This window comes from Thermobia domestica, chromosome 5 (assembly GCF_964235325.1).
Source record: "Thermobia domestica chromosome 5, izTheDome1.hap1.1, whole genome shotgun sequence".
NCBI classification, from domain to species: domain Eukaryota; kingdom Metazoa; phylum Arthropoda; class Insecta; order Zygentoma; family Lepismatidae; genus Thermobia; species Thermobia domestica.
The window spans coordinates 152,621,391-152,647,447 of record NC_137458.1 but is presented as its reverse complement, the minus strand read 5'-3'; the positions used below and the strand labels follow the sequence as shown (position 1 = coordinate 152,647,447).

At 33.9% G+C, this 26,057-nt stretch overlaps 1 protein-coding gene across 1 annotated transcript; it reads left to right on the top strand.

Annotated features, from left to right (window-relative positions):
* The first annotated feature begins 500 nt into the window (after positions 1-500).
* LOC145686189 (allergen Cr-PI-like) lies at positions 501-24,506 on the top strand. Its single transcript, XM_081759221.1, has 9 exons — positions 501-658; positions 4,985-5,121; positions 7,347-7,964; positions 9,578-9,754; positions 10,694-10,870; positions 11,933-12,061; positions 13,511-13,847; positions 23,270-23,406; positions 24,049-24,506. The coding sequence occupies exons 1-9, from the start codon at positions 565-567 to the stop codon at positions 24,355-24,357; spliced, it is 2,115 nt and encodes a 704-aa protein (XP_081615347.1). The 5' UTR covers positions 501-564; the 3' UTR covers positions 24,358-24,506.
* Positions 24,507-26,057: the final 1,551 nt, after the last annotated feature.

Here is a 26,057-nt window from a genome sequence, read left to right as displayed (position 1 = left end):
ACATTCTCGTTTTTTCCCTAAAAAGCCGGCTTTTTATGTGAAAAAACCATCGATTCAAAAAAGCTGGCTTTTTTGCATCTCTAGCAAGTATTAAGAATGAACTGCTCATTGGGAATATGCATTGTAGTATTATCAGGAATTCATGTAAAAAATCATATTGGTTAATGTATGTTGTGAAAACACTATCCGAGCAAGTGTCGCTATTTTTTCTTTACAGAGTGTAATTCTTTGTTTCTAACAGAGTTTGACGAATAATATCTTAAGAGATTAATAATAATAAATAGGAATTTTCCTTTGGAATTAATGCAATATCTTGTAACCAAGCGGACACCTAATTCGTTTTTCATTAGATATTTTTTTTTGTTCCTGTTATTATATAACTTGGCAAAATTTCATATCGGCATTGCAAAGTGACCTCTCTGTAGCCAATCCATAATACAATGTTTATCGTCTGTCTCTATGGTAAACATAGACATCCATGCACTGATAGCAAAAAGTATAAAAAGAGGTTTCGAACCTCCATTCTTCGGCTGTGGTGGTAGAAGCACTCGCAAATCCACAACAATGGCGAAGATTTTTTTACTGTTCTCTGCATTCGTTGTGGCGGTCACAGCAACCGTTATCCCTCGCAGTGTCACGGATAAGGACAACTATGTGGGTAAGACACTTTCTAGTTCTAAAATTATGAAACACAAACTTACATTCCTAAATCCATTGACATACAGAGTAATACAGTCTTGTGTACATAACATGATGGTCCTATTTGGCTGAGAGTTTTGTCTTCAAGATGGTCACGGTAATTACGAGAAATTTGCAACTAATGTACTATTCGTAAGGTATGGGTCCATTTAAGCATCATATAGATCTATTTAAGGCCCAGATTTGAAAACCGTTAGAAATATTTCAATCATCTGACATGCAGTGTTATAAATTTAGAAGAAATATAACTTGAGCTTGATATATATCAATACAACATAAAATATGTTATGCATACAGGAACTACAAAGAATTTTATAAACAGAGAACGCTTCATTAAAAAAAAAAAAAAATTAAGAGCGCATCAAAATATTTGCGATAAATTGCACTTAATTGAAAGACTTCCTCTGATACATTTTTCTGAATGTATGTACGCTAAGTAGGATGCATTGATTTACTTACATTATGTATTTTATTTAATAACTTTTTTTCATGTATCGTTTCTTAGTTGTGTCCAGTTCAGCCATGTTGTTGAGTTATAATTACTAGTAGTATAAAAGTCTTTTTGTTTAACTATGTGTTGTGTGCATCGAGTGATTTGCAGTTACTATAGTTCCCAGTTGTAATGCGATTTTTGTAAAATCAATCTCGAGATAGTACATATATGTCGTATGCGGTAAACGAATCTTAACGATCTTGACCAATATTCGCGTACTGGTAGACCGTGGCGATCTTACAGTTAATATGCATGTGAAATATAAAATTATGTAGGCATTTGACTCCAGAACTATGGGGTGTTATAGTTGGGGCTTGGACTTGCCAAATTTTCAGAAAAGAATTTCTCTCATTAGTGTTTACCTTAGTATAGATGGAACAGACCTATTAAACATTAAGTTATAAAGAAAGCAAACAATGAGTCACTTGATTTGCTATGTTAATTCAAAATTTAAAAATCAACGAAAGATTAGTTTTACTGCGTTAGGGAAATTTACTAGCACGGAAAGTATGTGCTGACTCAATCAAACTTGTTGTTCTATGCTTATCTAAATTTTCTCTTTCTGATATTTTTTTAAACATAATACAATATAAATTATTTATGGACTCCTCCAACATTTTCGCTTCTTCTTTTTCTTTCTGGTAAGATATGAGTTATTTAATTAATTTATTGTTCTCGTCTGTGTTAGTCTCTTAGGGTGAAATTTTTCAAATCAATTTCTCTATACAGTTTCTTCCGATCGATTTTTTAAAATTTCGTACGACTTTCATTTTTAAAATCTCCGACACCAATATAATTTTTAATTAATTTTTTAATTCATGCTACACTAATTGAACCAACTATTAAGTTTCTAAAGAACTACATACTTACAATCGCAAACTAAAATTATTACGCGAGTAATACCTATCTCCAACATATGATGTCGCTGTTAGTTTACCTTCGCTTTTATAGTTCTCATGCTTTTGATACAGGGCGCCAAATTTTCGGTTGTCAGATCAGATCGCCAATGGCGACCATATATTTTAATTTGACAATAAGCATTTGGCTTTTGCTTTAAATGACAATTGCCAAATGGTGATCAAACTCTATGATCTGGATAATGGATTCGGACCTAAAGTTTCGTGTCCTGGTCTGCCATAATGAACGTTGAAATGTATCAAACTAAATTCATACGTATATAACCCCTTTGAGCTGATTCCTTATTATCAAAAAATGGTAAAATTCACAAAAGAATTGGGAGGTTTGGTAAATAGGTAATGAACAGTAGTGCCTGTAAATGTGCAAGAGTGTTCAGTAGCAAAAATCAAGTCATTTTAAAGTTGTGCAAAGGATGCAATCGTTATTCCATTTTCCAGCGCATCTTTCGTAAAAATTATTAGGATCACGCTAGTGGGGCATATAAGATTGTAACGCTGTACATATGTCCGTTATTCCACACGATAATTCTTGAACGAAACTTTAAATTTATTTATTTATTTATTTATTTATTTTTGCAATAGAGAGAACGGTTATCTAACCTGAGTTCGTCAACTGCCGTATTGTGTTTAGGTGGGATCAATCCGTCAAAATCTTCAGGAAAAATGGTGGCTATCATGTTCCGTACATGCAAATATGTGCTGAGGTTAGATTTTTTAAGGTTAAAAAGGAAAATTTTGAAGGTTTTGGTTAAACATCAAAAATTTATCGATGAGGTTAAAACTTCACATACTTGTGATATAGGAGGGTATATAAAGTCTAGAGTGTTGTTTGAATTCTTGACAATTATTATTGCCGACTTCTTTAACTACCAGTATAAATTTATTCATAAATCTGTTTAGTGATCCTCTTTACCATCTTTACCAGAGTTCATTAGATTTCTAATCAATATGGTGGGGTCAAAGTTGCTTAATGATAGAGTGCTCACCTCTGATTCGAGGGTCTTTGGTTCTATCTCGCTTAATGATAGAGTGCTCACCTCTGATTCGAGGGTCTTTGGTTCTATCTCATGTCATATGAGTTTATGGGATTCCCCCATTCTCCCCAGATTCTCCCGTTTCCTACTATATTCTCATTCCATCAATCCCTTTCATAGTTCTTCATTTTCATTTATCATCCGCAGGTTTGAAATAGTTGTAGTCTCTTATTGTTCCCCTGAAATATTTGGAAAATAGGTTCATTTGATTTCTGCACTTACCGATTTAATTCTACTGTGCCGAAAATCCTGCTAATATTGCTTTCTTGTGTTTTTTTAAACATTATGGAAAATATATTGTTTATGTTCAGGCACGACTTTGACACAGGTACACTGATTTTGATGATTTTTCTTTGTTTGAAAGAGCACACTTCTCTAGTGATTCCACATAAATTTAATCAGGATTTAATGATATTCTTCGGAGCTACACCATGAAAAACCTCAACGAATGCAATATGAAAACTGTAATTAACGACTATAATAAACCTATGTTGACACATATATGGAACTTAGATGCACCAATTTCGATTTTTTTCTTCTTTGAAAGAATATGCTTTCCTAATTGTTTCCCTTAAATTTCATTAGGATCTGATGATAGGCTTCGGAGCTAGACAATAAAACTCTTCAACCGCTGACGGTATTGATATTATAATTAACCGACTTCATTGTGTAGATGTTCACGCATAACTTCAAAATAGATGTACCAATTTTGATTATAAATTTATAGTTTCAAAGAACATATTTTCTCACAAGTTTCATATAAATTTTATAGTCTGGAGTTAGCTCAAGAAACTCCTCAACAGCTGATAGTGTTAATACCGTGTGTATGTTCACGAATAATTCCCGAGCGATCCCGGTGCGGTCACTCGGTCGAAAAGGTGTAAAAAACGCTTTTTCAGGCCAGCCACCCTGAATGAGGTTTTACTAGGTTTTCCTTTTTCACGCCAGGCAAATGCTGGGGTGGTTCCTAATTTATAGTTCCCAGGCCGCTTCCTTCCTTCCCCTATCCTTTGTTTCTTCCCTTTCCTCGGATAGTGTGCTTGCCGAGAAACGTCATCCCTCATACGTGACGGGCTGAATGGCCATAGATGCCGAAAGCCCAGACATCTCAATTCTAAATCCTAAAACGTATAATTCCGGAACGCAAAAGCTGACTAAATTATATACAGTAAGTTTGGTCTCGTTAGTTTCGTAGAAAAGCCCATTTTATAATAAGTTATTGTCCTACCTTTAGGTATCTAACTAAACTGCTGGAGTAAAGAGAAAAATGGGAAATATAAATAAATTTAAAAGAAAAAATAACCGACTTCGATAACGCAATAGAAAGTAAGAAATAAATAAGTTTAAAAAAAAAACAATATTATTTTATTTCAATAAAAGCGATAGAAAATAGAAAATAATAAAAGCGCTAACATGCAGAAAATAATAATAATAAATCGCTTGAAATCAAAAAATAATTTATTATTGTTATTTATAATATTTATTAATACTTAAAGTTATCATCCAAATGAATTTTATATTAGGCGTTAATTTGTTTGGCTTGGCACAAATTTAAAAAGAATTACCTATAGGCAAAAGTAATAAATTATTTTATGGTTTGAAACGCTTTATTATTATGATCTAATTTTCAGCGTTTTTATTATTTTCTAGTTATAGCGCTTTTGTTGAAGTCGATATTGTTAGCTTTTAAATTAAACCTCTAAACAAAACCTTCTCGCTAGTTGTCGAAGGAAATATGAAATTTTACAAATAATTTTCAGAAAATTATATCTCTGTGTATTATTTGTAGAAAATAAAATGTATCTGTATCTGTTTGAACTGATAATGTTTTCAATCTTTAGCTGCAGACAAAGACCTCCTGAACAAACAAGATATAATCATAAAGTTACTGCATCGAGTGCACCAGCCCAACCAATATCAGGACCTGGCAAACATTGGCAATACCTATAACATTGAACAAAATGTGGATAAATATAAGGTAAGTTTAGAGTAAAATTATCACGCGCAATAGCTTAGTAAGAATATAAGTCAGGATAAAAGAGCCAAAACTTATTTCTTGTAATAGGCCCTATTCATTAGATATATCCAGAGAAAATGTAAGAATGCGCCGAGGGAAACTTTTAATTTGGAAGTATAATTTTTCCCAATTGTTTACGTTTAACAAATTTATTTATTTGAATTAGCACACCAACCACCAAGCAACACGATTATTTTGAATTTTTGAAAAATAAGTTATTATTTTTTTAAAAACCTCCGGTTATATGTGCATGTTTGTTTTTTGAACAATCAATTTACGCAGCTGTAACAAAACAAATATAGGTTATTTTAAAAACTAAAACATAATAATTAGACCTATATTGTACGTGATGTTAGATTATTTAAAGAATTACAAGTACAACATCTCTTTGTCTTCTTCAGGTGTCAATGTTCTCATTTGGTATACCTCAGCCATTGCCGTCCTGTGGCTTGTAAGCGCCCGTGACGAGAATTCTAAGCCCCCCCTCCCCAGTGTATTATAAGAAACAAGCAGAGTTTATTCAGCCCTCTTAGATTTAAATATGGAATCTAAGATCATAATCTAAGATAAAAGAAATTGGTATTATGTGATTTCATTTTAAGTGAATGGCTTTTGTAGTTAGAGCATAAAAGTTAATGAAAACGTGGTTTTGAATTATTGAAATCGAGTGCTATTCTTGTTTATTTTGAACTTAATACACATCAATATAGTAATAGCATAGAATATACAAATAACGATACTAATATTAAATTCCAAGATAAAAAAGCTCTTCTCACAGAGGGCTGGAGAAGTTCCAGTTGAATAATCCTAGACGATGTTTTACATTACCGGTAATTTTTGAATTCAATACTCTATCGGGAGTCCTTCAAGAATCTAATCTAAATCCCCTATTATTTCTTCTTTTATTAATGATATTCCTCTGTGTATAAGAACTTCCCAAGTTCTTCGTTTTGCCGACAATCTCAAATTATATTTCAAAGTAAGTTCAATTGAAGACTGTGTGAAACTTCAACAGGACTTAGAGAGAGTTCAAATATGGTATGGAAAGAATAAATTAGTCCTGAATGTATCCAAATGTAAATCTGTATCTTTCACGAGGAAAGAAAATCCAATTAACTTTACCCATACAATAAGTGGCACTTCCTTGTCTACCCCAAACACTATCAAAGATATATTTGATAGCAAATTACTCTTTGCTCTACACGTTGACGACATAACGAGTAGTGCATATAGAAACCTAGGTTTAATTTATAGGATAATACAAAATTTCTACAAAGAATCAACAATTATAAGATTATATTTTTCGTATGTGAGGCCAAAATTAGAATACTGTTGTACTGTTTGGATACCAAAAGTCACTAAATACTATGTTGTTATATAAAATGTACAGTTTAAATTATTAAAAACGCTTACATACAAGAAAACCGGTTTCTATCCAAAGAAGAATTAGTAATGAATTTTAGTTTTCAAACATTGGGAAAAAGGAGATGGGTGTTTTATCTGTTGTTCTTACATAAGTTATTAAACAGTAAAATTCATTGTCCAGAATTAGTTTCAGAAGTGTTATTACATGTCTCAACAGGTAAGACTAGAACAGCAAACATTGGGACATTCAATTGTAGAAAAGTCTCCTCTGTGGAGAATGTACGCTTCATACAACGATTAGATTTCAGTAGTAGATGTATTTAGTATGTATATCCGAAAACAAGTTCAAAACAATTATCAGGCAATAACTTCTGCACAATTAAACGACACATATTTGTGTATCTATAATAATGTATGTATAACACTGTATGTTAGATAATTATGTAACGACACTACAACTGGGCATCAAGCCTGTTGTGTTGTCGTTATGAAATAAATAAATAAATTTTACTTAGCCGTGGCCTGATCATAATTAAAATATCTGAATTAACACTAATTAAAAAAATCACTTACCAACATAATCTGAATTCCTTGAATTTTGTTGATTTGTCGTTCCGGCGCCCCCTGGTCGCGGCGCCTGGAGCAATCGCCCCGTTCGCCCTGCCCACGCGACGGCCCTGACCTCAGCCCCGCAGATGCATAAAGTTTTTAACCATAAGAAGTGAGTTCCAGTAAGAGATGGTTGGATTTTGAACCCAGTTTCTGTGAATCATTATCTGCTTGGAAATATATATAAAATGTATTTGTCTTGTATTTTTCAGAACCAAGAAGCGGTTAGGAGGTTTATTGAACAATATAATAAGGGAATGCTTCCAAGGGGTGAGATCTTCTCAATCATGAAGAAGAAACATCAAGATGAAATGATCAACCTTTTCGAAATCTTGCTATACGCCAATGACTTCGATACTTTCATGAAGACAGCATGCTTTGCCAGGGACAGAATCAACGAAGGTCAATTCACCTACGCTCTTTTAACAGCTGTGTTACATCGTGAAGATACCAAAGACATCATTCTTCCACCCACCTATGAGATTATGCCACACATGTTTATGGACTACCAGGTGATCAAGAAAGCTTACGAAGCCAAGATGAGGCAAGAGAGTGCTTTGATTCAGATGAATTACACTCACAATAGGCGGATGAAGAATGAAGATCAGATGGTGGCCTATTTCAGTGAAGATATGGGACTGAACCAGTTTTATTCTTACTACCATATGGACCACCCTTTCTTCTACAAGAAGGAATATGGAACTGAGGAAGATCGCAGAGGAGAACTCTTCTACTATATGCACAAACAGCTTCTGGCACGATACGATTTCGAGAGGCTAGCCAATGACCTACCAACAATTGAAATGCTCAAATTAAACAAGCCAATCAAGGTAAGTGATCTTATTTCTTCATATAATGTAATTTTCTGCACATTCAAATATCACATGAGACACGTATAAAATCTTGATATCTACGAACAATGTTCAGATTCTTTTTCAGTAAATGCTCACACACATAAATGTATGTGAAAATGTAACAATAGACAAAGTAGCCAATAAAGCTAAAATACTCTTTCATTCCATTTTTAAAACAATGAAAAAAAGCCTACTTTTCTTGACCCACCTGTCTTGTAACAAATTGGAAAATGTCCTTTACGTTTGCATAAGGGAAGATGCATTGAGCTTTATGGCTTGTTAATATCAGATTACAAAGAGAGAGATTCATTGTGAAGATATATTGCGTTTATATCAAAACTATACTCAGTATTTTTAAATTGTAATTTCAACTTGTGCTATGGTTTAATGGTACAAGGTCTTGAAGATGATTTTGTTAAAATTTTCTTTGCTTTTAACGTTTTTCAAAAAGGGAACGCCCTATAAACAAGCGTTATTAATGGAAAATGGTGATCAGTTTCTTTCAACCAACACAAGTTAGTAATTTTAATTATTTTCTCAACAAAAGGGAGAATATTTCTCGACAAACAGGAAGATAATAAAACTCTTGTGATTAAGATGCTCTTTATTTTGTATCATCAGTAAAGTTGGGTATATACATCTTACACTTCCTTCTGTTAACTCCATTACGAGTTGACTAGTTTTAACCTAGTGTTCTCTAACGTAGAGAACATATAATTCTCTGTTGTATAACATTGAAAACTGTGTTCCAACTACCTAACAGCACAGACAGTTGGCCCAACAGTGAGAAACGGCATTCTACCCAACTGTCAACATTGGCTCTACGTTATAATTGGCTGCTTTACCGACAATTTGCAAATTGGAACAAATTGTTAAACCAACTTAATAAGCACAAAACAAGTAAAACTGTGATTAAAAATAAGATATCGAAACAGTTAGGATGAATGATGACAAAATGTTGACTGGTTCATATAATTTGGTTGGGTAAACGTAACTTTCAACTTTATTTCTGCAATTCCCAATTCTCAACCATGCCGACCATTATCCAACGTAGGGCCTACCAAGTGAGCTACAAGGGTTGATCAACTTGTTTGGAAATTGTTGGCAAATGAACATTTAGAATGCTTATACTAACGGTGTTAAAATTATTTGAATGTTCGTTATTCAAACATTTTTCTCCTTTTATTCGAATATCCAAATATTCGTTTTCAAAACTGGAGCAATTATTCGAATAAGTTATTTGTTATTCAAATATTTGTTCGAAAATTACTTCTGTATTCGTTATTTGAATAATTGTTCAAATAATAAAAATTTGAAGAAATCATTATATGGAATATTCCAATAATGCATTATTCGAACTTTAATAGCAGTAGCTTAGGCTCGTTTTTGATAGTGACTGTACTCGTAGGAATGTGATTTTATTACACTTTTCATCTTTTCTTACATTTTTTCTTACATTCTTCTTTTCAAGATATACTAGAAAATATCTTGTATTGTTTTATCTATTCGACTTTTTAATATAGCAAAGAATTATTATTAATATATACGTTTTTTTCTTTTATTTATTCTTATTTTTTTTTTCTTTACAGCATGGCTATGCTCCCAAGATGACCTACAGACAAGGTGAAGATTTCCCCAAACGTCCTGACAACATGCAGATGAAAGATATGTGCAACCAGAAGTCTGAAGAAGAGTTGAAAGTCCGAGATATTGATGACTACGAAAGGAGAGTGCGTGACGCCATTGATATGGGTTACGTAATGAATGTAAGTAAGTGTGTTGCATTTTATCAAGATGTACATAAGGCTAGACTAAAAGTGACGTAGGTTTTCTTTCTTTTTGTTTTTTTTAAGAAGCAAACTTGGCACGATTACCATAATCAATTCATAAAATTAACTTAGACTTGTCTGAATAATATTTGATAAGCAACAGCAAAAGTTCAAAGTAGGACGAACTGATACTTACTTACTCTTAATATTAAGATTACAGCGTGTTATAAGAAAATGCAAATCAAAAGGTAGAATCATCTATAATAGAGTATGAAGAATTCAGAAGATGTCAAATTCCAACGCTTTTCGTTTCACTCCTAATAAATAAATAATTCTTTGAGCTGTCTTTTACATGAAACGACTTAAGCCCTTATGGACAACACGGGTGCTCACTGGTAGAGCGCTGACCTCTAGTGTGAAATATTCCTGATTCGATCCCAGGCCATGTAAATTTATGGTGATGAGTTTGATTTGCTTAAGTTTAGCGTTCGTTATCAGCAGCGAGGGTACATGAGACATGGACTTACAATTCAAGATGTAATCTAAAAGACAATAATGAGTTCAAATTTCAAGGATCTTCAAGGAATCGAACCCGGACCCTATGCACCAAATGCGCGATCACTAGCTAGTAAACCAGGAGCGGGGACTGAATTTGTAATGAACGACGTCGTTTTTGACAGTGTTTCCTTCCACATACTCATTCTACCAATTATTTCGTAATTACTCAATTTACTTAATCATCTATTTCCTTTTGCGTGCACGGCATACGCGTACGACGCAACGCTGCAGATTTAAGTAGTCATTCCGCTATCGAATGTATTCATGAAGATTGTATATTGAGCTAAATAGAGGATAGAAATTTTTAAAACTTTTCGTAAATTTCGACATCTTGTATTTTAGTAACTGATTTTTACAAATAGAATCATTTAATTTCAGGAGGAGAATAACCAAGTCCCAATTAACAATGAACACGGTATTGATATATTGGGAAAGATTATTGGAGCATCCCACAAAACCACCAACAGATACTATGGAAACAAGTACCATGGTTCCATCAACACCATGGTTCATAAGATGGTAGGACGAGTCACTGATCCTCAGCAGAGGCTAGATGTAAGTACAGAAGCATAGTTTGTTTTATGTATGTATTTAAGAAAACGTCCATCACATTATGTAAACTTGGATCTATCGGTGTCGTTAGAAGATTTTGAAGAAAGAATCAACCATATACACCAAAAACAAAACAAAGTATTAAATCAACTTTAAGACAGACCAGTGACCGTAACATGGATACTACTTTAGTGTGTTATTTCACCACAAAGGGATCGGTGTTACGGTTAACATAGGTCTGGAGATGGCAGGGAAAACTTCTTTGCTATGTATCATTGGACTGTATTGCATGGGTATGTTGAATTTCTTCTCCAGTTTACTCGAATGTTAGAAAATGGGACATCCTGAGCCGCTCAAATAATATGATATTAATTATATTTATAAATTATTTCATTATCTTCTAATATTTATAAATTATTTCATTATCAATGGAATTGCTAATACGTTGATGAAATACAGGAAACAAAAGGAATTTATACAGTAGTAGATGCACTAGAAGAAACCAAACCTTGGTATTCAATTCGCCTAGTTTAAATCAAGTTACCTTTACTTTTTCAACATTGCTCCATATAATATAATATAATATAATATGAACAAAATGTAGTTTAAAATTCGAACATAAGAAAACACAAATTATCTCAGTAACAAATCATATTGATAGTAAGCTCAAATTACGCTCTTGAATGTTTTCTAACAGAGACATGGAAAATGGAGCTAAGATGATAATTACATTAAATTATCACTACTTTTAGGCTGTATGTCTAGCTTGCAGTACAGATTTGAAAAGAACTTCCTATATATCTCTTGGTTCTATGAAATATGTTGAATATATTAAAGCACAATTGTATTATTATTATTAATAATAATAATAATATTACGAAATATTCATGTTATTTCGTAACAAGTAAATTTGTAGGTAAGATTACAAGAACAAAACTTATACTTTTGAAAGTAATAAAAAAAATATGATAATGTATTACATCTGTAACATAAATTATTAGTATTTGTGTTGATCACTTGCATTCTTTTTCTTTTTTTTAATTATTGTATGTTTCTTGTTGACAGCAACCACCGAGTGTTCTGGAACACTTTGAGACTTGTGTGCGTGATCCTGCCTTCTACAGCATCCACAAGAGAATCAACCGTCTGTTCCAGAAGCAGAAGAACAATCTACCACAATACACTCGCCAACAGGTAAACAAAATAATAACACAATAATAATGTTCTATATTGGCAGGTTGCCTACTAAGTTTTTGTTATGTGAGACATTAAAGGATCCTTGCGACATCTATATTCTCTAGTATCTTTCTCAAGTTGCCCCGCGTAGGGTAGTCGGTAACTCTGTAGTGTGAGCTGTCTCGGGTTTGATTCCCGGTAGAGACACACGGTCGAAAAAGTATAAAAAGCTTTTCAAGCCACATAACCTGAGTAAGGTTTTCTTCTTCACACTAGGCAAATGCTGGGAAGTACCTAATATAATGGTCCTGGGATACTTCTTTGCTTCACCATTCCTTTCCTCCCACCCTTCCACGGGTAGTGAGCTGTCATCCCTCATACGTGATGGCCAACATAGCTGCCGAAAGCCCAGAAATCTATATACCGAAGACATATATTTTTCTGTGGAGTTCGAAAAATTGTGTTACCACGCGTTATCGGCTAAAATGTGTGCCACATGGCCAGCCAGAGATATATTATTCTATTTTCTTTAGTTACTCGGTATTGAAACACTGATGATGATGAAGGTAGCTAACAGAGAAGGAAATACTGAAGTAAATTCTGTTTCGCTACCCCCGTAAAGAAATATGACTCTTGTTCAACCGAGTAATACGAACTCAGCGCATCGGCACTCACGCGCCAATATTTCTGCCTTTCTGGACTGGATTTCGATTTCCCCTAATACAAATAGCTCCCCAATTGCGTCATGATGCCGGGTCAATACTGGAAAATTTTAGTGCTCCCAACGAGAATAGAACCAGAGATCATGCACACCAAAGTTGCTCGTGTTCACAATTTAAATAGGAGCTTAGTAATGTTTAAAAAAAAAAAAAAAACATACACTTTCTTTTTTAAACTTTTTATTCGCACCCCGCATTGAGTATGCTAGCGAGAAAGTTAAAAATGATGAAAAATACAGCACATAACTAATTTGTTGAAATCTTATGCTGACTTAAATATAGAGCTCTAGGAAGAAAGATTTTATCAATATGACTGCACAATACTTGTTTTTTCCTTGGTAATTAAAGAAAAATGTCGTGACATTGCAAATCATAAATCAACATTTTGTATGTAAATCAAATCCATTTTCGATATTATCGCACTAAGAATAGGATTTTAAGCCATACTTCGTCACTGCCTCACACAGAGCTGAGCTATCGTGCTCTCCTTCTTCACTCTATCAATATTTCTGTTAGTTGTTCGTTAATTCCAGACCGATTTCTTTAGTTGAGTTGATTTTGAGTTTAACGTCCCTTTCAGCAGCGAGGCTATATGAGACGGGACCTACTGATTAACGTGGAATCCGAACCACATACCGATTTCTTTACATGTTGCAATGAAAATATTTCGTAGATAGATATTACTTATACAAAAATCCACATAAGCTCTCCTTTCCCTTTAAACTAAATTTAGTTCTTTTTTCAATAGCTCCAATTTGAAGGAGTGAGACTGATGAATGTGGAAGTTGACAGGCTGATGACGTACTTTGAGGACTATGATGTTGATCTCACCAACGTCGTTGACGCTGCCACAAAAGAAGAACAACAGGAACAAATGAATGAGGACCAAACTGTAATCATCAAGGCTCGAACCAAGAGGATCAACCATAAACCATTTACTCTGAGGATGGAGATAGAAAGTGACAACACCAAGAACGCCATCGTCCGTGTATTCATGGGACCCAAATACAATTATTATGGAGAGGAAATGACCATGGATGAAAAGAGGCAGATGATGGTGGAGATTGACAAGTTCCCAGTACAATGTAAGTATTAATTGAAAATTTAACGCTTTGACTGCAAACGGGATACATGTGTCCCATGCGAATAATTCAAACATCATTGGGAATTTGTTTTTAGAAAATTCTAACAAAAAGGAAATACATGTTGTTTTCCCATTGGGTCAGGTATGACCAGGAGACTGCGTTTAGTTTCCAAAACTGTGTACAGATGTCAGGAATATCTCACATTAAAGGAGTCGTACATATAAAAGAATGTTCAGATTTTTAAAAAATTGTAGTCAAAGGGTTAAATGCAGCAAATGCTCAAAATAACTTGAGGAATCTTAATCTATAAGGGAGAAAGTTTTATAACCTTCATTTTAATATATATTTTTCTATATCAGAAATATACTTACACTTACAGTAAATTAGCTCTTGATATAACTGTCTGTGATAGAGGAAACTACAGATGCAAGGACTCGAAAAACAACAAGTTTTTTTTTTAAATGAAGTTTCCACGGCTTTTTTGTCTGTGATTCTTTTTGGTTGTTGTTGTTAATTATTTCAATTTTAATGAAAAAAATAAGAGTGTATTATATCTTTATTTTCCCATTACAGCACGAAAAAGCACTTAATCACTATATTCCGAAGAAACATACACTCTTATTTTTTCCGAAGAAAAAAAATTCAAGAATCAAAGTAAATCGATAATTCGAAAGGAAAGTACAATGATAACTTACTCGTAGATGCAGTGGCTTTTGATTGGGTCAAGGGTGGTGCGAAGCTGGGTGTTGTAGGAATGTTCCGAAGATGGATGACTTGCCGTACGTTATGGAAATCATAAACAAATTCGCTATTTGGTTAGTTACCTCCACCCACGTTTCTAAGAGAAACGTGTCGTGTCACTAAACCGTAGTGTAGTACTATATTGCAACGTTTTTGAGAAGGCAGATAACAATTATATTAATGACCATCGGTCATCCCCAATGCAATTGTGCTTTATCATAATTACCTGTTGTTTCATCCGTGCAATACAGAATACGAAGGTGTACTGACAGTAACAACTCACTTTATTACATTACTTATACGTATAAAAAAAATAAAGATACAAACAACTATACTTATATAACCCTTATATCAGTGCACTTTTCCTTATATATTTAATATGTATATATATGAGTTTATTATGCCCTTGCCGTAAATATATTAAATAAAAAAAATAATTTTTATGGTTATGGTACCGAACGTTTGGATTAGTGCGCACTTTTATATTTTTGTCACTTTACACTTTAGTAATGCAGATGTACTCCTGTGCCCGACTAATTGTTTTATGATTATTATTTTTTTTTTATATCTTTGGCATCTTTATTTTCGCTGATTTTTTTTTATGAGTTTGGAACGGCGACTAATAATTTTGAAGCATCTTCAACTGAATGCTGAATTTCTGTCACCATATCTCCTCCAATGTCCTTTTCCGCCAATACCCTCACTGTTTCTTCTTCTTCTTCTTCAATTACGTTACCAAAAGTTTCTGCTCTCTTGCTGTTCGGATAAACGAATGACGGACGACAAAATAAGTCTATATGGATTTGTCATATAATGGCGTCCGACAAGGACGGAGAGATTTTCAGACATTAGAAATCTTTCCAGAACCCTGGAACACTATCATCATTTATATAACTATCAAATCACAGTATACTTATCCTTAGTACACTTGCTTTCACTGTTATATTGATATGGTTTGATATTTAAACACTGTTAGGTTCACCGCGTACGCAAAGGGCATATCACAACATCGACCAATTACAAGGGCATTTGAAAAACTAAAGTTTATATAATTTTTTTTTTTAATTATTCTGTGTGTTCACATTGAAGTATATATATTTTCTTTACTCACGTAACATTCTACTCAATTAAAGGATTAAAGAAACATCATTAGCACTTTTTTTTTTATAAACAAAAACTCATTCATTTTTTTTTCTGTTAAAGTGCCTTTTACAAACATGAAATATCTAGAACAATTACAGTAATGCGGTAACAAAATATAACCATAACCTCATTGAAGCAAAGATTAAACCTTTAATTCTACAAAGAATAACATCTATTATTAACATGGCAGAACACAAAACTTTTTTTTTTTAAATATGAAGCCTTGTATCTCCTCGTAGAGGAATCAAAAATGATAATAATAAAGACAAAAATTCGCGCTACCTACTATCTATTTGTATATACATAAGTGAACATTTCTTCATTAGCCGTTACATTTTCAAATGATTTACCAACGGATTTGAAACAGTACTTACAACTAACATTAACAAATTTTTAGGGCACAATTTTAGATCACATAAATCTTGTAAATACGGATCATATTCTAATAATGATTCAACAATTTCGTTGACATATTTAGTGTCAAAAAGAGCTTTGCCTACTTTGGCAAGGTTAACCTGGACCGATTCATGAATATTACAGATGATTTCACTCATATGACTCTGAATTTCATCAACTTTATACTGATTCTTCAGCTCGTTTTCAATTTCAGGACCACAATGTTTCAATGCAAGGTCAAGCCATATTTTCTTTGTTTCCCTGGTAGGTCTCCATACCTTCATACGATCTACCGAATGTTTACCAACCGAATTTCCCGTTAAGGGGTCAATTAGTTCAAAAACCTTTTCATTATGAGTACCTTTACATACTAAAGGACCACGATACAATTCGAAAAATTTTGCCACTTTCTTATCAATTGCAGAACTTACATGACTTTGACGAAGAAATACTAAATCATTAGGTTTAATTTTGTACCTACCTTCCTGTTTCATATTATATTTTTCATTTCGTTTCCGAATAATTTCCTTTCTTTTCATGTCAGCCATTAACAATTTACTGTCCCAAAGAGATTGTTCATCATTTTCATTTTCATCAGATACAATACCAAAATGCCGAAAAATTGACCTTTCTTGTTTCACATTGAGATGTAAGCTAGCCGGGCTTACTCCAAGGCTACTTGATATAGAGTAATTCAACAGAACTACAATTTGTGGAATATATTTTTCCCATGTTGTGTGATCACTCTTACACAATAATTTAAATAAACGATTTGTTTCTCGATGCATGCGTTCAACAATTGATGACGAGGGATGATACGGGCTTACATAATGTATAGTGATGCCATATTCGGCCATTTTATCTTTGAACTTTTGTGAGCTAAAGCAACTTCCATTATCTACCAATACAGCATTGGGCAAACCCAAATGAGTAAAATAATATGACTCTAAACATTTCAAAACACATTTTGTAGTTGCATTTCTCATTGGATATAGCATATAATACCTGGTAAAAGCATCAAGTATGGACAATGCATATTTACATTTTGTGGATGATTCAGGGTAAGGTCCTAGAACATCGATGGATACAAGACTGCGTGGAGAATCTACCGACACAGTTTGTAACGGTTTTGCTGGAGGGGAGGTTTCAACCTTTGTTTTCTTACACTCTATACAATTAGAAATAAAATCACTAATATCCCTCCTCATAGATTTCCAGTAGCATACATCATTGACAAAACCAAATGTCTTTTCTAAACCAAAATGGCCACGTTCACAATGCATATGTCTAATTACTTCTTGAGTTAATGAGGGAGGAATACAGATCCTCCAAGAGTTTGGAAAGTGAAAACTTTTATTCATTAAAACACCATTTTCAAGTTTATAGAATTTGTCTAAATTTCGATTTTTCAATTTTGTGTAAGGATCATTAGGATTTTCTAACCATTTAGCAATTCGGTCATACTCAGGATGTTCCCTTTGTCTATCAATAAGTTCAGAAACCATCATATTTTTGAACAAAGTTGGCAAAACTTCTAAATTATTAATAACATGTAACTCCTCTTTAGGTGACAATATAACTCTGGAAAGAGTATCACTGGCTTGGTTATTTTTACCTGCTATGTGAACAAATTCAAGGTCAAAACATTGTAATTCCAGACTCCATCTAGCAAGTCTAGAGTTCCAGTGACGAATTTTATCCAAATATAGTAAAGCATGATGGTCAGTAAACACTTTCACATGTCTACCATAAAGTATATGTCCCCAACGTCTAATAGCTGTTACCACAGCAAGAGCTTCAAGCTCTGAAATAGTGTAATTTCGTTGTGCTGGTGACAGAACTTTACTATAAAACCCTATGATATGGCGTTCGCCATCATACTCTTGATACAAGATATTTCCCACCGCGGTTAGGGAGCTATCTGTCACTACGTTGAAATCTTTGTCCAGCCGCGGATGAGATAATACCACTTCTTCACATAAACTATCTTTCAAACTTTGGAAACACCTTTCGCATTCTTCAGACCAGACCCATTTTTTTCCTTTCTTCAACAGATCGAAAAGAGGTTTAGCTTTTTCGGCGAACTCGTACACAAACTTGCTGCACCATTCAAAAAGGCCCAAACATCGTCTCACTTCTTTGGTTGTTTGCGGTCTTGGTAAATTTTTTATTGTCTCAATATACGCGGGGTCTTTTGAAATCCCTTCTGGAGTCACAATGAAACCAAGGAAATTAAAAGTACTATTGCAAAACGAAGACTTCTTGAGGTTCACAGTCATGTTTGCCTGCCTTAATTTAGTAAACAGTTCATCCAAAATGTTCAATTGTTCTTCGAATGTGGTTGTAGGTAGGGAAAGATCATCTATATACGGGACTAATTTGTCGTACAAACCAAATCCTAAAACCTTTTGGAGGCACTCCATGAGGCTACACCCTCCATTCTTATATCCGAACGGAATCGCAGTAAAGGAATACATCTTCCCATTCCAAGAGAAGGCCGTGTATGGCCTGGAGTCCTTAGAAAGTGGTACCTGGGTATAACTTGACACGAGATCAATGTTAGAAGTGTACTTGGCGCCTTGAAATTTTAACAATAAATTGTCGATTTTATTCACTTTTAATTGCTTAAGTTTCACGTGTTTATTTAACATAGTCAGATCCACTACTATGCGCATTTTATCAGTATTCTTCTTCGGGACACAAAAGATGGGGTGGTTGTGGACGGACACACAAGGTTCAATGGCACCACATTCTAACCATTCTTCAATTTGATCATCAATGGCTTGTTTAAACTTAAACGGCAAAGAATACTGTCGTTTGACTATAGGTTCGGTTGTTTCCACCTGCATTGTATATTCGAACTGGTTACACCTACCGGGTCGGTCTTGAAATATTTCACGGTGTTTAATCAACAAATCGAAAAGTAACTGTTTTTGTTCCCCAGACAAGTTTTCCGTAGAACGAACCTTTTCACGAATTTCCTGCACTGAAGCGTAGTGACTTTTATTAGTGAAGCTGTCTTCCACCTGTATGTGCCTAACCGGGGTTTCTTTTACTTTAATTTTACAATGAGAATGAGATATTTCATCATCAATTTCATTTAGTTGCATACCATAAAAGTCAAACAGAAATTGTTCCTCACCAGCTTGGTCTAAATTTAGATTTTCTAATGTATCTTGGGCAAAATTTAACTGATATGCTTTTTTTCTCAAATTATCATACATCTCTTCTCTAATTGAAAGTTCTTTTAACCATTCGCGTTGAAGAGAATTACGTTCACAAACTAAGTTGTTAATGATGGGACATACTCTATCTGAACATGAAACATCTGATAAATAATCATAATCGTCTTCAAAAATTTCAATAACAGGATTAGATACTGCAGAAACTTTACATACATTTTGCTTTTCATGTACAGCTTCTCTACGTGACATAATTTTTACAGGCTTGTTAGCATTAGAACCAGAATCATTGTCATTAGGACCTAACATTGGGAGTACAACAACTTTTCCATTTTTCTCTACGCTTACGGTACCATGACGAAAATCTAATTTTGCGTCAGCAAGAGACAAAAAGTTTCTCCCTAAAAGGCATTCTGTACTGAGGTCTGGAACCACTAAGACCCTCACATCAAATGATAATTCACCCAATTCAATGCATAAATTAATTTCGCCTTTAACCTGCTTTTTACGCTTGCCTGAGTAATCAACCAACAACACGTGAGGTGCGGGTTTCAACTGTGGGTGCGAAATTATACTAGACACTCGTTTCCACGTATTACAATTAACCAGAGATACTGACGCACCACTGTCACAGAGAGCTTTAATTTTATTGCCAACAATATTCACATAAATTTCTGCTGTCGGTACCATTTGTCTCACCTCATCCTCAGATTCATGTTCACTATCAGAGAAATATTCATTATCCCATTTAATAACATTTACAAAATTTTTACTAACCGTAATAACCTCTATGGGGTACTGAACGTTGAGTGCATTATCATTTATACCATTATTTTTCACAATATTAGAGGCTCCCAAAAACGCACTCTTTTTTGAGAGCGGTGTTAGTTTGGGTTTGGAAACCGAACATTACCATTGGCTTGCAAGTAACCGTTAGAAGTGTTATGTGTTGGTGGTTTTACAAAATTCCCATTGCCTGGGTTAGGTGGCGTTTGGAATGGATAATTTGACTGACTACTCTTACCACTGAGATTTTGATTTTGGTTGAAATATTGCCTTTGAGTACTAACACTACTTGCATTACGACTAATATTTTCATTACTGTTGGACCTATTTGCTTGATGAAAACCTGAATCATTTCTACCTTCGTAACAGTTATCCTCACTCCCTACACTCACATCATGTTCGCCATCAGAATGTGATCGTGTTTGGTTACGTTTGAAAAATCTTTTCTTTTTACCTTGGTTATTGTGTTTACTCCGTTTACTATTTTCATTTACCTGGTTTACTTTTCCTTCTTCAACCTTATTTACACGTGCTGGCTTGTTGAAAAACCCTTTTCTATACTGATCATTACGGTTGTAGCTGTTCGACAGACTTTCTAAATCTTGTACAGCATTTAACAATAACGACAAATTATTCATAGGTAAAGTAACTAACTGTTTTTGGTAATATGGTGGTAATAATAGCTTAACAGTATTCAGGACAAAAGGTTCAGTCGCTTCAGGATTTAATTTTCTAATTTTATAGTACCTATTTGACACAAATTGGTACACAGTACCGTCTGACTTTGCATCGTAAGGCTTGGATTGTAACCTGGCCATCTTAGCTGCAATAACCTGATCAGATTCGAACTGCTTTTTGAAATGATATTTGAAATCTTCATAGCTTTCAAATTTACTTCTGTTAATATTGTACCATTCTTCAGCTGTACCTTGTAATAAAAATCCTAGGACATCAACATACCTATCTTCTGGTAAATCATTAAGGTCAGCTGTATGTTCAAATTTACTCAGAAACATTGAAGCAGTAACATCATTTTCTACTCCATCAAATTTTGCAAACTTATCTAGGTCGGCTAACCTAACCTTACCTCTCACCTTATTTTGTTGCTTTCTGTACTTAAAACGTTCGTTACCTAAATATTTCTTTAATTTCGTATCTCTCTCACTATCACTACTTTCAGAAGTGTTACTATGTGAGTACAGCTTATGGTCCCTACTATCTTTATCTGAACCGTAAAGATTCAGTCTACTACCGTCGGGTTCTTGTTTACTTACTACACCTGTTTGCTCATTCTTAATCTGTGCAATAGACTCATTTATTTCTTTAATTTCATTTTTTGTTTGTTGAAGTTCTCTTTCAAAATGTTCATTTACCCTATGTATAACACATGTATTTTCATAACTCTTATTAATAGATTTTCTAGTTTCGTCTTGGACTTCCATTAACTTACCATTAATTTCATCACACTTTTGATCTAGTTTACTTACATTATCCGTATTTACTTCCACTCTATTGGTTAACATAGTGGCATTTAAATTCATTCTATCGATTTCTTGTGCTAACGTCTGAATCTGTACTGTATTTATTTCGGTCTTTTTGTTTACTTCATTAATTTCGTCACAGCAGCTACGAACCTGTTCGGTAATAATACCTATCTTACTTTCAGTGTCGCTTATTTTATTATCAATTACCTCTATTTTAGCTTGCATATTCTCTAACTGTTCACACACCTTTTCTTGTGCTTGTTTACATTCAGCTTTAGTTTCAGCAATTTCAGTTTTTAATTCTTGGTTACATTTATCAATTTTGCTATTTACTTCGTTTTTGGTTTCTTCAATATTTTGATTACACTTGTTTATTGCTTCTAACAATTGCTCCATTGTCACCTTACCTTCTGCCATGATTATTAATTTCTGACTTATTTCTATATGTGAAAATACTTAAGGCACTTTGTGATTAAAAATATCTGTTGCACAATTGTCCGTGCACTACAATACTCACACCACGGTTCCTGTATCGGGTGCCAGATTTGATTGGGTCAAGGGTGGTGCGAAGCTGGGTGTTGTAGGAATGTTCCGAAGATGGATGACTTGCCGTACGTTATGGAAATCATAAACAAATTCGCTATTTGGTTAGTTACCTCCACCCACGTTTCTAAGAGAAACGTGTCGTGTCACTAAACCGTAGTGTAGTACTATATTGCAACGTTTTTGAGAAGGCAGATAACAATTATATTAATGACCATCGGTCATCCCCAATGCAATTGTGCTTTATCATAATTACCTGTTGTTTCATCCGTGCAATACAGAATACGAAGGTGTACTGACAGTAACAACTCACTTTATTACATTACTTATACGTATAAAAAAAATAAAGATACAAACAACTATACTTATATAACCCTTATATCAGTGCACTTTTCCTTATATATTTAATATGTATATATATGAGTTTATTATGCCCTTGCCGTAAATATATTAAATAAAAAAAATAATTTTTATGGTTATGGTACCGAACGTTTGGATTAGTGCGCACTTTTATATTTTTGTCACTTTACACTTTAGTAATGCAGATGTACTCCTGTGCCCGACTAATTGTTTTATGATTATTATTTTTTTTTTTTTTTATATCTTTGGCATCTTTATTTTCGCTGATTTTTTTTTATGAGTTTGGAACGGCGACTAATAATTTTGAAGCATCTTCAACTGAATGCTGAATTTCTGTCACCATATCTCCTCCAATGTCCTTTTCCGCCAATACCCTCACTGTTTCTTCTTCTTCTTCTTCAATTACGTTACCAAAAGTTTCTGCTCTCTTGCTGTTCGGATAAACGAATGACGGACGACAAAATAAGTCTATATGGATTTGTCATAGGCTTCTTTCAATTCACTCATTATAAGAACTTGTGTTGCAGTGTGCCAAAGACTGAAACCGCTTAATACCTAAAAGTAAACGATGAAAGATCAGGATCATATAAACTAATGTAACACACACTGATAATTTGGTCAGATTGATTTTAATGTAGTATATTTTTAAAACAAGAATCAGAAATGTTTCGGATATTAATATCCAGTATTATTATTAATAATAATAATCCGCCATTAGCATGCTTCGAAAATTATATGTTGCCTCTTCATTTAGTTGCCGGTATTAATTGCTATCATTTTCACACAGTGAACGCTGGTAAAACCATGATTCAAAGAGAGTCTAAGGACTTTAGTTCAATCATTCCTGATCGAATGTCAATGAAGAATTTGAAACATATGGTGAAGAATGCCATGAAAGGAGGAGAGAATTTCTACATCCAGAAGGTAAGAACATATTTGTGATCATTTCATTTCATTTATTTGCCTGTTTCATTAGCTTACAAAACGCGAGAAATTCTCATGTCAGCTTTACAGTTATCAGTGAAATACACACAAAATATTATCAGGTAACACAAGATATACATATTACACTTTTGCATCTTACTAAAATATCGTATCATCGACTTTCTCATCATCATCATGACACCATGTAGATTCTTGATGTATAAACGTAACAATCAATAACGATGTTCATTCTTGATTATGATGTGAATGCGTTAAGAGTCCATGTATTTTCCTGACGATTCTCGCGGAAAGGCAATGAAACGATCGTTGAGATTAAGTTAACATAAACAAAATGTTATGATTGAAAGTATACGTTAATATGTTTTGAAATGGGAGACTTTTGTCTCGTTTGAGCAAATTGTAGACTTACTACTTGACATTTTGTTTCGAGTTTTTGAGTCATACTTTGATATTCAATTGCTATATTATTTTCTTGAAAACTAAAAAGAGAAATTAACTTTACAAATATGCATATGCTTATCAAGAGGAATACAACGGAATTAAGTTGCGTTCATATATATATTTCCTTCTCTAAATGTTAGTTTGTTGGAATTTAACACTTCAATTTCCTTCCCTATGTAGATGCAGCGCCATTGTGGACTTCCTGAGCATCTTCTGTTGCCAAAGGGCAAGAAGGAAGGTCTTCCAGTCACTCTCTTTGTCATGATCACTGAAAACGATAATGATGATCGAGAAAATGTCAACTATCATCAGCCTTTGATCCTCTGCGGCGTGAAGGACGGCAAGTACCCTGATAACATGCCCATGGGGTATCCCTTCGACAGGAAAGTCGACGAGAATGATCTCCAAAATGTCAGCAACGCTTACATGAAAGATGTTTTAATCTATCACAAGAAAGATATTAGGGAGATGAACATGACAAAAGAATAATATATGATTCCAGCAAGCTCACTTGAAGAATCAGAAAAATCATATTTACAAACTCAAAAGCTGTGATGTTTCAAACAATAAACTATTTTTGTAAAGTACAAATAATTAGATTAGTAAAATAAAAAGTAAATATTTTTGATAAAAAGAAACTTGAATTAGTTTATTTAAACAGTAGCTTAACAGCATGAAGGTAATACGAGTCGACGTTATGCCAGTCACCAAACTGTAAAATCCGTGTTTTGAGAAAATAACATTTGGCGCGTTCATTGCACAAGGGAATCAAGTCATCTTTTGCATTTTGGATATATTTCATCTTTAAGATCTCTATTTGAAGCTCCTTCAGAACAGAAAAGGTTATTTACAATATCCATATATTGTAACATATGACATAATGTTTAAAAAATAAGTCTTAATTTGTCCATGTACTTAAGCGTATTGTTGAAATTTTATCTTTTTTCTCAACTTGATTCCTTTGTGCTCTGAACGACTCATTCAAAGGATAGACCTGTTGGTTGGATTGAAATTTAACGTTCCTTTCAGCACTTGGGCTGTATGAGACGTGGATCTACAGTTTAAGGAGGAATCCAAGGGACTATAATTTTAATGGTTTTCCACTGTGTGACTGTGTGTCAATTTTAATGCTTTTCCACCTGCAATTGAACCCAAAATTCCTTCACTAAAAGCGCACAAGTTAGGCAATAGTCTAGCGGGGAGGACTGGTATATGCATAGAATTCACAAAGCTGATACAATATTACACTTTGGCTTACTTTAAGATAGAATTCAAATTTTGGTATCTTTAAGATGCTACAAAGTTTCTGTCGAAAAAAAAGCTTAGGAAACGTCACACTGAAAAAAAAAGTTTAAAATATACATAATTTTATCAACTTCAGGAATATTAACATGTTCTCCTTAAACTAACTAACTCTATGGCCTATGGAACCATGGGCGGAGTTAGGAATTGTCTCCTGGAGGACACACTTTTTTGTCTGCTGGGGGCACGGTAAATACAAATCAGAATTTATAAGTGGCAATTTTTATTTTTTGTCAAAATGTTGGGGGCAATGTCCCCCTATGCCTCCCCAGAGCTTCGCCAATGTATGGAACCCAGAGGTTCAATGCCACGTTCACAAAAGCTCTCTACAGACTTCTATCCTTAGCCAAACTGGATCCAGTTTCTGCTTTGTATTCCTATTTCTACGAGATTCATCTTAATATTGTCCTCCCATCTGCGCTAACTAACTATAAGAGGAACGGAACTAATAGTCGTTTTTCGATTTGTCTTCCAGTTAAGACTTTGAAACCGTTCCTACTTTCTTCCATCCTGACTACGTAAAAAGTCCACATGAGTCTCCTAGACTTGATGACCCTAACAATGTTTGGTAAACCGTATAAATTATGTAGTTCCTCGTTATGAAGTTTCCGCGATTCCCCACTCCCGTTCCTCTTGAGTCCGAATATTCGTCTCAGAATTTTGTTCTTAAATACTTTCAGTTTATGTTCTTCCCTCAGAGTAAGCGACTATATTCTTAGTAACCAAAAATTTCGAGATGTTCCAAAAATATTACAGGATATTTGAAAGAATCAGAAAATTCTCACAATCCTTATGTAGTTCATAGATAATGTGAATTACCAAGTATTGCGAATTCTTTATCGCTTCCTAAGATATATAATAATATTTAGAGTATACACCACTAGATT